Raw genomic sequence first — 16,049 nt, 5'->3', positions numbered from 1 at the left:
CAGGTGAGCACTCTGCACAAGGAAAAACCAAGAACTGACAGCTTGAGGAATTCTCCCTACACCTAAGCAATAATTATGTAAGTTTCCCTATTTCATTCACGGAGACAATCATTAATATCTGTTTTGTTAGCCTGGTGCAGCTTAGATTGTTTTTAAAGAATTTCAAAAGCTGAAAAAGTTAATGGTTTGTGTCAATGCAATGATCATTCATTGTTTATTTGTCTAAAAACAAACTCTAACAAAAATTGCCAAAAATTGCATGACCTGGTGGTTGTAGACGATTTGTCCAATTCTCTTGCCTATCTAAGGAATGATACAATTTGTTCTTTCTGCCTGTTTTTAATGTTTCCTTGTAAATTCAGTCTGCCTACCTAGGTCAGTAAGCACACACTAACTGTGGCACTTAGACAGGCTTCTGTTGCTAACAAACACTGGCAGGATCCAAATGACAGTGCTTGCAAATTTGCAGTTTATTGCAAGAAAATGATAAAGCATAGAAACTGTATTACAGTAAAGGTGTGTATCACAGCCACAGTCTGGTTCAGGGAAATGGGTTCAGAGAGGCTAGGTGAAGGGTCCAATTGCCCTCTCTCTATAAGGACCATACCAGAATACATTTTATCTCTGGGTCTAGAAACCATGGATGTGTGGAAAAAACACCTCCAAAAAGATGATCTAAAATTCAGTTTCAGCCAGGTTTCCTTTAACTCAGCTGGTCATGTAGACAGTCTTGCTGTGTAACCAGCCAAGCAACAGAGCCCTCCAGATTGCTTGACAAAATCGGATACAAATTATCAATCTTACTATAATAATTGTGAATCAATAAAAAATGGAAATTTCTCAAAAGTATATTCCATGTCATGACCAGGAGTAAGCTCAAGGCAGGTACATTTCTTATATTAGTAAAGAGCCCAGGTCAATGTTAAACCTGCCTTGGAATTAACTCTCCCAGTTGGTATGGGATTGCCTTTTACTTTCCCGGAACCGAGTAAGGAAATGCTCTTCTGACTTTAACTTAATTGTTACAAGAAGTATCAATTAAGTGTTGTCACTTAGTTTTTGAGGTTTTATAAAACTTGCAGAAGAATTGACCCTTTGGCAACTAACAATAAAATATAAAATAAAATAAAATAAAATAAATGCATCTCCAGAATTGGCCTGATCACAATGGTAGTCGCTCTAGGTAAAGTGTCCATGATGAGAAACATTGTATTCATTGCCTACGTCTACTGCCTAACTACTAACCCTGTGCTGTTACAGACACTCAGAAATTTCTTGTAGAAATAAATGGTACCTGCTGTGCTTGTCTGGCCAGTAGCAGAAGACAGAGACAGAGGAGTGCCATCCAAACACATGTATCAGTATCAGGATTTTATTCCCCTCTAGCCAGTAATTAGGGATGGATTAGGAATCTTGGAATTTGTGCACTCTCAGCATGCTGCAGTGCCCTATGGAAAAGAGGCAAGACTGCCTCTCCCTGCCCTCCTGCTCTTCACCAGTCATGAGCCCCCAGCTTAGGCCTGCAATACAATCACCTTTTCCCAGCTGATTAGTCTAATAGGCAGTGGCTCTGAGTGGCATGCCAAGGTCTCTACCCCTGCTGCCACCAAGCTGAGGGGAGAGAAAAAATCCTAAGCTTGTCTCAGGCCTGCAGTGCACAGTCTGGGAGTGCTAATCTGAGATCTATGACCAGCACTTGAGTGGGAGAGGATCACACACTCTCAGAGCACTGAGGGGGAGCATGGCTACAAATGTGAGGAAACACAGAGGGGCTGCATGGCTGGGTAAGAATCTATCTACCAGCCATTATGTTTAAGCACTATCTATTGAATTGCAAACCAAACTTCAACACCAAAAATACTTCGGTAATATAGTCCTCTATAAAAACCAAGGACAAGAAATCAACTGCAAATAAAGACCCTGCACAAAGCCTCAGCCCTCTGAAAACATATAGGAATGAAACAGACTATACTCAAATTATGCTACAATTAAAGAAACATCACCCCACAGAGGTGAGAAAGAACCAGCTCAATAACTCCTGAAACTCTAAAAGCCAGATTGCCTCCTTACCTCCAAATGACTGAACTGGTTGCTCTGCAATGATTCTTAACTAGAAAAAAGATGGATGAAATTACAGAAATAGAATTCAGAATCTGCATGGCAATGAAGATCATTGAGAATCAGAAGACCGAAACCCATTCCAAGAAATCTAAGGAATTCAATAAAACCATACAAGGGATGAAAGATGAAATAGCCATTTTAAGAAAGAAAAAAATTAATCTGATAGAGCTGAAAAACTCACCACAAGAATTTCTTAACACATCAGAAGTATTAACAGCAGAATAGACCAAGTCAAGGAAAGAATCTCAGAACTCAAAAACTAGTTCTTCATATTAACATAGTCAGATAAAAATAAAGAAAACAGAATTTTCAAAAATGAACAAATCTCCAAGAAACATGAGATTATGTAAAGAGGAAAAACTTATGACTCATTGGCATCCCTGAAAGACAGGGAGAGAAAGCAAGCAGTTTAGAAAACATATTTGAGGATATTGTCCATGAAAATGTCCCCAACTTAGCTAGAGAGGTTGATATTCAAATTCAGGAAATTCAGAGAACCCCTGCAAGATACTATATAAGACAACCATCCCCAAGACACATAGTCATCAGATCTTCCAAGGTCAATGTGAAAAGAAAAATATTAAAGGTAGCTAGGGAAAATGGGCAGGTCACCTGCAGAGGGAACCCCATCAATGGCTAACCCTGGACCTTTCAGACAAAACTCTATACGCTAGAAGAGACTGGGGGCCTATATTCAGCATCTTTAAAGAGAAGAAATTCCAACAAAGAATTTCATATTCAGCCAAACTAGACCACATAAGCAAAGCAGAAATAAAATCTTTTTCAGACAAGCAAATACTAAGGGAATTCATTACCACCAGACCTACTTTTCAAGAGGTTCATAGGGAGTGCTGAATATGGAAATGAAGGACCTTTACTGGCTACTACAAAAACACACTAAAGTACATACACCATTGACGTTATAAAGCAAAAACACAATCATGTCTACATAAAACCAGGTAACAACAGAATGACAGGTTAAAATCCACACATATTAATATTAACCTTGAATGTTAGTGGGCTAAACACTCCATTTAAAAGGCATAAAGTTGCAAATTGGATAAAGAAGTAAGACCCAAGTGTATGCTGTCTTTCAGAGACCCATCTCACATTCAAGGACACCTATAGTCTCAGAGTAAAGTGTTGGAGAAAGATTTATCAAGCAAATAGAAAACAAACAAACAAGAGTAGGGGTTGCTATTCTTATTTCAGACAAAACAGATTTTAAACCAAAAATGATCAAAAAGGACAAAGAAAGGCAGTTATAAAGGGTTCAACTCAACAAAAAGACTTAACTATCTTAAATATATGCACCCAACACTAGAGCACCTAGATTTACAAAACAAAGTCTTTTAGTCTTACAAAGACACTTAGGTAACCACACAATAATAGTAGATTTCAACACTCCACTGATGATATTGGAGAGATCATCAAGACAGATGACTAACAAAGATGTTTGGGACCTACATTTGACAATTGACAAAATAGAACTAACATGCATCTGCAGAAAAGTCCACTCAACAAAAGCAGAATATAAATCCTTTTCATCCATGCATGACACATATTCTAAAATTGACTACATGCTCAGTCAGAAACTAATTCTCAATAATTTCAAAAAAGCCAAAATCATATCAACCACATTCTTAGACCACAGCACAGTAAGAACAGAAATCAATACCAAGACGATTTTTAAAAACCCTGCAATTCAATGGAAATTAAACAATCTGCTCCTGAATGACTTTTGCATAAACAATGAAATTAAAGTAGAAACCATGAAATTATTTAAAACTAGTGAAAACAAAGATACAACATACCAGAATCTCTGAGATACAGCTACAACAGTGTTAAGACGAAAGTTAATAGCACTAAGTGCCTACATCAAACAATTAGAAAGATCTCAAATTGACAATCTAACATCACACGTAGAGGAACTAAACAAATAACAAACTAATCCCACAGCTAGCAAAAGAAAAATTACCAAAATCAGAGATGAATTGAGTGAAATGGAGATGATAAAAACTATGCAAAAGATCAACAAAACCAAAAATTTGCCTTTTGGAAGAATAATTAAGACTGATAGACTGCTAGCTAGACTAAAAAAGAGAGAAGATCCAAATAAACACTATCAGAAATGATAGTGGATATTACCACTGACCCCATAGAAATACAAAAAGCAAACAGACAAACAAAAAATCCAGAGACTATTACAAACATTTCTATGTACCCAAACCAGAAAACATAAAAGAAATAGGTAAGTTCCCGGAAAAACACAACCTCCCAAGATTGAACCAGTAATAAATTGAAAACCTGAACAGACCAATAACGCATTCCAAAATGGACTCAGTAATAAAAAAACCTACCAACCAGAAAAAGCCCTGGACAAGACAGATTTACAGCTGAATTCCACCAGGTGTATAAGGAAGAGCTGGTACCAATCCTACTGAAACAATTCCGAAAAATTGAGAATAAACTCCTCTCTAACTCTTTCTATGTATCTAACGTCACACCAATACCATGAAACCTGCAGAAACACAATGAATAAAGCAAACTTCAGGCCAATATCTCTGATGAACATAGATAAAAGTTCTCAACAAAATACTAGTAAACTGAACACCAGAAGCATGTCATAAAGCTAATCCACCATGATCAAGAAAGCTTCATCCCTGAGATGCAAGGTTGATTCAACATACACAAATCAATACGTGCAATTCATTATGTAAACAGAACTCAAAACACAAATTCCATGATCATCTTAATAAATGCAGACAGAAAAGGCTTGTGATAAAATTTAACATCTTTTCATGTTGAAAACCCTCAACAATCTAGGCATTGAAGAAACATACCTCAAAATGATAAGATCCATCTATGACAGACCTACAGCCAGCATCAGACTGAATGGGAAGAAGCATCTGGAAGCATTCCCAGGAAAACTGTAACAAGACATGGATGCCCACTTCACCACTCATATTCATATGGCACTGGGAGTCATAGCCAGAGCAGTCAGGCAAGAGAAGAAATAAAAGGCATTCAAATAGGAAGAGAAGAAGTCAAACTATCTGTCTTCATAGATTATATGATTCTATACCTAGAAAACCCCATAGTCTTTTCCCAAGGGCTCCTAGCTCTGATAAACAACTTCAGCAAAGTTTTGGGATACAAAATCAATGTACAAAATTCAGTGGCATTTCTATACACCAACAATATCTAAGTTGAGAGACAAATCAAGAATGCAATCCGATTCACAGGAGCCACAAAAATAATAAAATACCTAGGAACACAGTTAACCAGGAAGGCAAAAGATCTCTATAATGAGAAGTACAAAACACGTCAAAAAAAATCAGAAATAACATGAACCAGTGGAAACATATTCCATGCTCATGGATTGGAAGAATCAATATTGTTTTAAAAGGCCATACTCTTCAAAGCAATCTGCAGAATCAATGTTATTCTCTATCGAACTACCAATGACAATTTTCACAGAATTAGAAAAAAAAAACTATTCTGAAATTCATTTGGATCCAAAAGAGAGCCCAAATAGCTAAAGCAATCCTAGGCAAAAAGAACAAAGCTGGAGGCATTACACTACCCAACTTCAAATGACACTACAAGGCTACAGTAACTAATACAGTATGATACTGGTACTAAAACAAACAGGTAGCTCAATGAAACGAGTTCGAAAACCCTGAAATAATGCCACACACATACAACTTCAAATGGCACTACAAGGTGACAGTAACTAGTACAGTACGACAAATGATACTACAAGGCTACAGTAACTAGTATAGTATGATACTGGTACAAAAACAGGCACATAGATCAATGAAACAAGTCAGAGAACTTTGAAATAATGCCACACACAACTATCTCATTTTCAACAATGCTGACAATAACAAGCAATGGGGAAAGGACTTTCTAGTCAATGAATAGTGCTGGGAAATCTGGCTAGCCATATGCAGAAGATTAAAACTGGATCCTTACCTTTTATCATATACAAAAATCAACTAAGATGGATTAAAGAGTTTAATGTAAAACAAAAACTATAAAATCCCTAGAAGAATACCTAGGAAATACCATTCTGGACATCAGTCTTCATGACGAAGACTCCAAAAGCAATAGAAACAAAAACAAAAACTAACCAGACCTAGCTAAACTAAAGAGCTTCTGCACAGCCTAAGAAACTATCAACAGAGTACACAGATGACTTAGAAAATGGGGGAAAATATTCATGAACTATGCATCCGATAAAGGTATAATATCCAGAATCTATAAGGAATTTAAACAAATGAAAGAGTAAAAAACAACCCCATTAAAAAATGGGCAAAGGACATGAACGCACACTTCTCAAAAGAAGACGTACACAGGGCCAACAAGCATATGCAAAAGTGCCTAATATCGCTAATCATTTGGGAAATGCAAATCAAAACCATAATGAGATGCCATCTCATATCAGTCAGAATGGCGACCATAAAAAGTCAAGAAGTCACAGATGCTGGCCAAGTGGTAGAGAAAAGGGAATGCTTATACCCTGCTGGTGAGAATGTAAATTAGTTCAATCACTGTGGAAACAGCCTGGAGATTTCTCAAAGAACTTAAAACAGAACTACCTTTCAACCCAGCAGTCCCATTACTAGATATAGACCAAAGAAATACAAATTGCTTTACTGTCAAATCACTTGCATATATATGTTCATCACAGAACTATCTACAATAAGAAAGACATGGAATCAACCTAGATGCCCATCAACCTAGAGGCCCATCAATGGTGGACTAGTTAAAGAAAATGTGGTACGCATACACTATTGAATACTATGCAGCCATATAAGAGAACCGGATTGTTGCCTTTGCAACAACATGGATGAACCTGGAGTCCGTTATTCTAACTAAAGTTACCGAAGACAGAAAACCAAATACTGTATCTTCTCATTTCTAAGTAGGTGCCAAGCACTGAATGCACACAGGCACAAAGCAGGGAACAATGGACACCAGCACCTACTTAAAGGGGGAGGGTGGAATGAGAGTGAGTACTTTGAAACTACCTATTTGCTATTATGCTAATTACCTGGGTGACAAAATTTTCTGAACGCCAAATCCCTATGGCATGCAATTACCCATGTAACCAACCTCCAGATGTGCCCCTTGAAACTAAAATAAAAGTTTTAAAGGAAAAAAAAAGGAATCTGGAAGTTTGTCCATCCTATGCAATGGACACTTCCAGGTGCAAAGTTTGAGAAGCTGGGGATGAAATACGTTGTTCAGCCCTAGCTGATATATGGAAAGCTTCCTTCCATACTTGCTATGGTTGCTTTGCAACCCAGTGGCTAGTAAAGGGCTGTTTTCTAAATTACCAAAATGTTCAAATATTAGTAACTAATTGATCAACTCGGAGAAAGCAAGTCTTCTGCAGTTGGGGGGGTGGGGGAAAGAAAGAAAGAAAAGGTATATAGAAGGCAAGAAACAGTGTTGACTTTCGACCCAGCTTAATAAAAGTAATTTTTGTTCAACTCCCATTCCTTTCCATTTTTGTACTTTAAAAAAATATGCTGAGCCTCAGATTCCAAGGCTTTTGATTTGAAAAGCTAAATAACTTTTGTTACTCCTCTTTGTAATTTTGGAATTATATAATGATGTTCTGAAGAGTAAAGATCGGAAAGTAATGGGAAGAAACAAGTTTGACATCTGTCAATTCTATTGTCTGTCTCACTTTTTTCTTTAAGATATTTCTATCACTGTACTTTGAATTTAATAACCAAAGAGTAACTGCTGTCTAGGTTGTCAACTTGAAATTAGATATCAACTTGGAGATTCAGAATATATAGAAATGAATTCATCAAACCTAGAAGATTTCGAGAAAGAAGTTAAAAAGTCTTGAACTCTCATGTAACAGCAAACAGTATTACAGAAATAATCACCTATGTTAAAAATTTCCATCCCAAAACAATATTCTAGATATATTTAATGCTTGTTGCTTCATATATTGATAATCCATTTTGTTCACAGTATTACGTTTAATGTGATTTGGCAGGGCAGACAGGAATTTTGAAACATTTATGAGCTATAAACCTTGCCTTCTGCAAAGCTTTACCTTGTGGGAGCATGAAATCATATACAAGAGGGTGGCAGCAAACGTGTAGAAGCAGCTTAAATGTTTAATGCTATGGAATTTATAAAATAAATTATACTTTGCATAGTGACATTATATAATGAGTAAAAATAATTCTCAAAATAATTTGTAGGCCGGGCGCGGTGGCTCAAACCTGTAATCCCAGCACTTTGGGAGTCCGAGACGGGCGGATCACGAGGTCAGGAGATCGAGACCATCCTGGCTAACACGGTGAAACCCCGTCTCTACTAAAAATACAAAAACTAGCTGGGCGAGGTGGCGGGCGCCTGTAGTCCCAGCTACTCGGGAGGCTGAGGCAGGAGAATGGCGTAAACCCGGGAGGCGGAGCTTGCAGTGAGCTGAGATCTGGCCACTACACTCCAGTCCGGGCGACAGAGCGAGACTCTGCCTCAAAAAAAATAATAATAATAATAATAATTTCTAATAACATGAAAGCATGCCTAAGATAAAAAATTAAAAGGGAAAAATAACAATTTTAGAATTGAACAGATAGCCATTTAACTGTTCTATGACCAACTCTGCGCTGTTGTCAAGGAGGAATCTGCTGCTACCTGGTTGCTCCCTCACCAATAGGTCTCATCTTCCTTCTGTTCCAAGACACTTTGGAAGGCTGAAGAGTGAAGGGGGTTGCAGACCAGTGAAGAACTGCGGTGTTAGGAAGTCTAGTAGCTTGGATGAAAGTCCGTTCCCACAAACCCTCAGCAATGTGGATTGTTAGCTATTTCCATTTTTCTCCAAGATACAATTCCCTGGTACTTCTGTAATTTTCTAAATGGTGCCCTGATAATCTAAGAGTATCTTTGTGAACTTCCAGATGAGCTTAACGTGTTTTTCATTTATTTTTCTTTCATTTTAAAATGAAATAACACAAGCTAAAAGGAAAACATCATAAATAAAGGAGATTTACAATTGCTGCTGTGTATTCACGGAGGTGGAATATTGATTTCAAAAGGCCTGGAGATACCAAAATCTGTGGTTGCTCAAGTTCCTGATGTAAATAAAACTGCATAGTGTTTGCATATAACCTATATAAATTCTCTCATGTAGTACTTTAAACTATCTCTAGATTACTTGTAATACCTAATACAATGTAAATGCTATATAAATAGTTGTTATACTATATTTTATTTGTATTATTTTTATTAATATATTAATAATTTTTACTGTTTTTGAATGTTTTTAATTCAAGTTGGTTGAATCTGTGGACATAGAACCCACAGATATGGAAGGCCAACTGTATATTATGATCATATTCTATAACCCTGAATGAATTTCTTAATAGTGCCCTACACTGTGTTCCACATCTATAAAACCATGGTCTTTTCTCCTATGGCCATTCTGATTGTTTATAAATTGTTGTCAGTAGTGTTAAAGAAACCTGTTATGAAATCTATTATAAAATAGCCATTAAAAGCAAAGACTGATATTGGTACAGACGTAAAGAACCATTAATGAAGCAAGATTTATTTTTTTGAGAGAGATTGTCGATGTGAAATGCATGGTGATGCAACTAGAGTTTGTTCTTATTTAGGTTGCTGATCTTTGAGAAAATAATTGAAACAGTATCAATCATGAGCATTATCCTATTAGCACAAATGCAGATGTTTACCAGTTGAACTATGCTACAAACTCTTGACTTCACTTGAAAATTCATCTATAGAGGAGTATGACTTAGTTGAACAAAAAGTGACTGAGACCTTACTCCTTGTCAAGTACTAGCCCAGATATAAAGAGGGCTTGTCAGGCCGGGCGCGGTGGCTCAAGCCTGTAATCCCAGCACTTTGGGAGGCCGAGACGGGCGGATCACAAGGTCAGGAGATCGAGACCATCCTGGCTAACACAGTGAAACCCCGTCTCTACTAAAAAATACAAAAAACTAGCCGGGTGAGGTGGTGGGCGCCTGTAGTCCCAGCTACTCGGGAGGCTGAGGCAGGAGAATGGCGTAAACCCGGGAGGTGGAGCTTGCAGTGAGCTGAGATCTGGCCACTGCACTCTAGCCTGGGCGACAGAGCGAGACTCCGTCTCAAAAAAAAATAAATAAATAAATAAAGAGGGCTTGTCATGGTTGCAGTTCTCAAGAAGCTTACAGAAGTGGAAAGAAACACAGATAAGAAAAATAATTGTAGTATAATATGGTAAATGATAGCACAGTGTTATGTAAAGACAGACATGATACCGTGAAGTTTGACAGCAAATTTCTTAGAGATGGTATTTGAGCTAAAACTTACAGAATGAGAAGAAAAAAAAAACACGACAGTGGCCTACCTAGGTAAAGAGAGGAAAGATTTTCCAGGCACAGGGAATAGCATGTACAAACAGGAAAAGAATTGTGAAACTGAATGGTATATGAAAGAAATTATAAAACTTTAAAAATTGTTATAGCAATCTGATACTGCTGCAACATTCATGTTATTGTACTTTTTTAAATGTCTGTCTGTAGCTGAATAGATGTTGTTAGAAACCAACATTGTTCTTCACTGTAAACAGCTTGAGAAGCGTTGACCTCTGACTGGGAAATAAGGCTCAAGTAGTAGAGGGTACTAGATCACAGGAAGCCTTGTTTCCCAAGGTAAATCATGAAGGACTGCATGAGGCTAGAATGAAGTACTAACTTTCTTCATTCACTAATGACATCAAAAGTCCTTTATCCACAAAGAAGGGAACAACAGACTCCAGGGCCTTCTTGAGGGTAGAGGGTGGGAGGAGGGTGAGGATCAAAAAAAGACTGTGCTTATTACATGGGTAAAGTAATCTGCACAAAAAACCCCACGACATGCAGTTTACTTATATCACAAACCTGTACATATACCCATGAACCTAAAATAAAAGTTTAAAGAAAAGAAGATAAAAATAGAAAAAGAAGTCATTTATCATTTTGAGGAACCCCTCACTTGACCTTGAATACAAAATATGCCTAAAAAACTAGTTTAATAATTAAAGAGAAGCCTTGTCTGCAATCATTCTTCAAATCATGGTGCTTAAGCTACACCATGCTCTGGCATGTGCTCAACCACCTATCAGCCACAAATGCTCTGGGAGGAAGTCACAGATATCCTGTTCTATAATCATTTCCTTATCCTAAGAATTGACATGGTTACCTGTAGCTGCTACCTGCAGGCCATGGCAGCCAATGTCCAACGTTCCCCCATGTAAAGCAACAGTTCAGCCATCCCTATCAAAGGACTTGCCTTCACCAACCAAACCAGGAAAAAGTTGGTTACAGGTCTCCGCCACTAGTACCACTCCCCACACCCCACCACACACACCATATCATGCTCTCCCCAGACCCTAGCAAACCACCAGCACTGCCATCAGCAACACAACACCATCTAATCCCTACCAGGTTGGGCCACTGCCCGTTTCCTACTTGGGACACAGAAGTCTCCATCTCTTGCTCTTTTATATACCAATACTGAAAGTTATTCCTACACTGCAGAGAAAAATGCAAAATACTAAACCAAAGGCTTGGCTATCTTTCCTATGAAGAAGTGGCAAATGGTATTCCTTCATTCTTTCTTCTGATGCCTATTCATTCTTCTCCCTGATGAGTAGACAGCAGCAAAGCTTTAAAGTTGCCCATAAATTTCTTTTTTTTTTTTTTTTTTTTTTTTTTTTTTTTTTTTTTGAGGCGGAGTCTCGCTCTGTTGCCCGGACTGGAGTGCAGTGGCCGGATCTCAGCTCACTGCAAGCTCCGCCTCCCGGGTTTACGCCATTCTCCTGCCTCAGCCTCCCGAGTAGCTGGGACTACAGGCGCCCGCCATCTCGCCCGGCTAGTTTTTGTATTTTTTTTTTTTAGTAGAGACGGGGTTTCACCGTGTTAGCCAGGATGGTCTCGATCTCCTGACCTCGTGATCCGCCCGTCTCGGCCTCCCAAAGTGCTGGGATTACAGGCTTGAGCCACCGCGCCCGGCCAAATTTCTTAATTACTCACATTGTCACCCCAAGCAACAGATCTTGAACTGTACTGCATTAGTGACAGGGTACAGTTAAGGACTTCAATCAGAAGAGGAATATGAGATTTATGCTTGATATACACCAGTGTATGTTTAATGTGGAAGACTCATTCAAGAAGAGCAAGACCAGAAACAGAGAAGTCAGAGGCTATTGCAATATTCCGCTGGAAAAAGACAAAGGCTTAAGCTAGGGAACCGCAGTATGGAGGAAGATGAAGAGGCGGAATAGAATAGAGAAAAATGTCTGGAGGTTAAAAATTTCATGATGTGGTGATTGATTGGATGTGGCCAGTGGGGAATGAGGAAGAATAGGACTATAGACAATATCCACACTCCCATCCTGGGTGTCTGAATGCATCATGGAGGAAATACTGAAGATTGAGATTGTGGAGTGAGGTTTGGGAAAGAAAATAGTGCTTTTCTTTTCAGATATGTCAAGTTTGAAGTGCTTGAGAGACAGTCAAGTGATTCTACTAGGTGAAAAAAATGTAGCTAGTGACAACCATTTCTTACTAAGAGATGGACTCCCCCAGCATCTCTATTTCTTCTTTGCTTTCTTGGAATCTGAACTTTGTTGTTGTTGTTGCTCACAGGCTTAATCTTCAGCTTCCATGCTCCAAGGGGGGAAAAGGAGAAAGTCCTGCAGAATCAATCCCGACTTCCATACCTGCTGCTGGCCTGTACACCAGTCGTCGTTCCCAATAAAGTGATGTCCAGCTGACATGCAATAATTTGACGGAATCAAAAAGAACCCCGGCGTTCTCCTGTCCTCTGACGTTTAAAAATTACATTACTCCATTTATAGGAGCGTTCCTAGGAAAAGGAATTTTAGGAGGGAAATTTGTGAGCAGTGAATCTGACAGCCCAGGAGGTGGACTCGCTGACAGGCATACCTTTCCTTAACGTTTAAAGTTTTCTGGGCCAAGAATTTTTATCCATGAAGACTTTCCTACTTTTCTCGGTGTTCTTATATTACCTACTGTTAGTATTTATTGTTTACCACTATGTTAATGCAGGGAAAATTTGCATGTGTATTATTAAATATTAGGTAGAAATCATACCATGCTACTTTGTACATATAAGTATTTTATTCCTGTTTTCGTGTTACTTTTAATAAATAGTTACTGTACTCAGTACACTAAAAATACTATAACATGACTGTGAAAATGGCAATGTTATTGTCTTCCCATAATTATGAATATTTTTGGATGATTATTAGAATATATGAACTCACTAATGAAAAGCATCTGTAATAAGTGAGAAAGGGACATGGGATTCACATATTACACTCTGTTAGGGAGACAGTAATTTATCAGTTCTTTGGTCTTTCTGTTTGTCATTCATACTACATGATGAAGATGTAAGTGTAAGGGCATTTATAACACTATACTGCATTCATTAAGATAATAGGGTCATGATTTTTCATTAGCTCATTTGATTGATATTATCTCCATGCATTTTTTATATCTTTTAGAAATGTAATTATTTGTTCCAGCAACCATTGCTAAACCTCTAGTTTGTAGAAAATCAACACTTTATAAATACATAATTATGATATTATTTTTCATTGTATCACTGTTCTAAAAATACCATATGATTATAACTGCCACTCCATCAGGAGCAAATTCTTCTGATAAAAGCTAACTGATCAACCTTGACCACTTTTTTGACATGTGAGATCAAAGTGTCAAGTTGGTTGAGGTTTTTTGGAACGCTTTGGAACTAATAAGCTGCCGGTGGCAGCTTTTTAACGTATGATTATCTAAGTTGATTTTTCATGCTAAATTATCTTAGTGATCTAAGGGGCAGTTTAGTGAAGATGGAATCTTGTATTTAAAATAGCCTTTTAAAATTTGTTTTGTTGTGATGTATTTTGACAACTTCCATCTTTAGGAGTTACATAATCACCTTGATTTTAGCTTCGTGACGTTTGGACTATTTATAATCAAGGACACCAAGCAAGCATAAGCATATCTATATTTCTGACTGGTGTCTCTTTGAGAAGGATGGGAAGTAGAAAAAAAAAAGAAAGAAAGAAAGGAAAGGAAGAGAGGAGAGAAGGCAGAGATCTCCACTATGTATATTTTCACTTTAGAGCTGTTGTGCCCATGCTTAATTCTAATCTAGAAGTCTTTAAATGGTGAGACGGTGACTGGAGCATACCAATCAGAGAGCATTTGTCTTCAGAAAATAAAAAAAAATCTGAGTTTGAGACCAGCCTGGCCAAGATGTTGAAATTCCATATCTACTAAAAATACAAAAATTACCCTGGTGTGGTGGTGCATGCCTGTAGTCCCAGCTATTCGGGAGCCTGAGGCATGTGAATCGCTTGAACCCAGAAGACAGAGGTTGCAGTGAGCTGAGATGGCACCTTTACACTCCAGCCTGGGTGACACAGCATGACTGTCTCAAAACAAACAAACAAAAAACAAAAACAAAAAAAAGAAAAGAAAAGAAAGAAAAGTCCCAGCACCCCTAGATGATTTACTGAGCTATTCAGCAAAAGCCATGTTACATACAGCATATTGCAAGGAAATGAACTCTTCTGTAATTTAAATTATAAGTAATACGTCATTTTGGATCCTAGAGAAACCATTTTCTCTACATTTCATGAGCATTGTTAGAAAAGAGTTTACAAGAATCAGGAAGAGGGAAAAATGTTAATGGTCAGAAAAAAATAACATTTATTCTAGTTCAAGAAGTGCACACAAAGAATATGCATTAAGCTAACAACTACAAGATTAAATCTTTCAAAAAGGTCAAAGGAGGATTGAGAAGTTTACAGAGATGTCCATGGCATTTTATATCAATCTCAAAGGTAAGGTCTGCATTTTTGTAAACCAACTTAAACTTCTGTTGAAATAGGATATTTTGTTTTCAAGCCAAAATTATCATTAATCAAATATGTTTTAATTATGCCTGGCTTACTATAAGTTTTTTATTCTGATATATAGTTCAAATATCATTGCAACAAAGAAGTGCCTGTATTTAGATCAAAGGTAGGACTTTCTATGTGTTTGTTTTGCATGATAATAGGAATATAATTTAAGTGTATCAATAGTCAAAACATAAACAAAAGCTAATTAACTGGCACTGTTGTCACCTGAGACTAAGCGGATGTTGTTGGCTGACACACAGGCTCAGCCAGCAGAGAAAGAATTCTGAATTCCCCTTGCTGAACTGAACTATTCTATTGCATATGGTTGACAAATCTGTGTGCTATTTTTTTTCTACCTACCATATTTAAATTTGTGGATATCAACCGAGGACATAGTCAAACCTTCGATGATGAACATTCCTGATTTTTTGCCTTATTATTCTCTGTTGAGCTCTACTTGTGGTCATTCAAGATTTTATGAGGTTGAAAAGAAAAGTGAATATGACCTTTAAAAGTTGTATTTTGAGAGACTATAGTCTCGCCACTATGAAACTGCCAATTGTTGCCTAATGTTAAAGATATCCATCATTGTGATTAATTAAACCTATAATGAATATTTTAATGGAGAATTTGTGATGGATTATCCCCTGATCTTTTCTTTAATATTTCTCTACACACACAGGACTTCTCATGTTCCACTAAATGAGTATACTCTGCCCCTACTTCTAGATAATTTGTCTTTTGGGCTTGAATATACTTGCTTTCTGTTCTAAATACTTTTTAAAGAAAAAAAAATTTGATAAATAAGGGAAAATATTCATTTTGCCATCCATATTACATTCCTGAATTTGAAGTCAGAGTTTCTACCAAAATCAAGATCACCAAGAATAATTTTAAAGCTTCCAAGAACTGTTTAAAAGTGTTTTCAAGTCTGACCAAGAATTCTGACATTTAAAAATAAGTAGGAAGATATGAC

The 16,049-nt window shown here is 37.4% G+C and overlaps 1 protein-coding gene across 3 annotated transcripts in view; it reads left to right on the top strand.

The window, feature by feature from the left end:
• Positions 1-15,802, top strand: part of EMCN (endomucin) — a 122,264-nt gene extending 106,462 nt beyond the window's left edge. For all 3 annotated transcript variants that reach the window (XM_033178376.1, XM_033178366.1, XM_033178361.1), the window contains 2 exons: positions 4-77; positions 12,789-15,802. In XM_033178376.1, coding sequence (XP_033034267.1) covers positions 4-38 — 35 coding nt within the window. In that variant the 3' untranslated portion in view covers positions 39-77; positions 12,789-15,802. The remainder of the gene's footprint in view (positions 1-3; positions 78-12,788) is intronic.
• The last annotated feature ends 247 nt before the right edge of the window (positions 15,803-16,049 follow it).

The sequence above is a fragment of the Trachypithecus francoisi genome, unplaced genomic scaffold (genome assembly GCF_009764315.1).
Source record: "Trachypithecus francoisi isolate TF-2019V2 unplaced genomic scaffold, Tfra_2.0 Contig01566, whole genome shotgun sequence".
Taxonomy (NCBI): domain Eukaryota; kingdom Metazoa; phylum Chordata; class Mammalia; order Primates; family Cercopithecidae; genus Trachypithecus; species Trachypithecus francoisi.
Note: the sequence above shows the minus strand (reverse complement) of the source record. Positions and strands in the feature narration are given on the sequence as shown.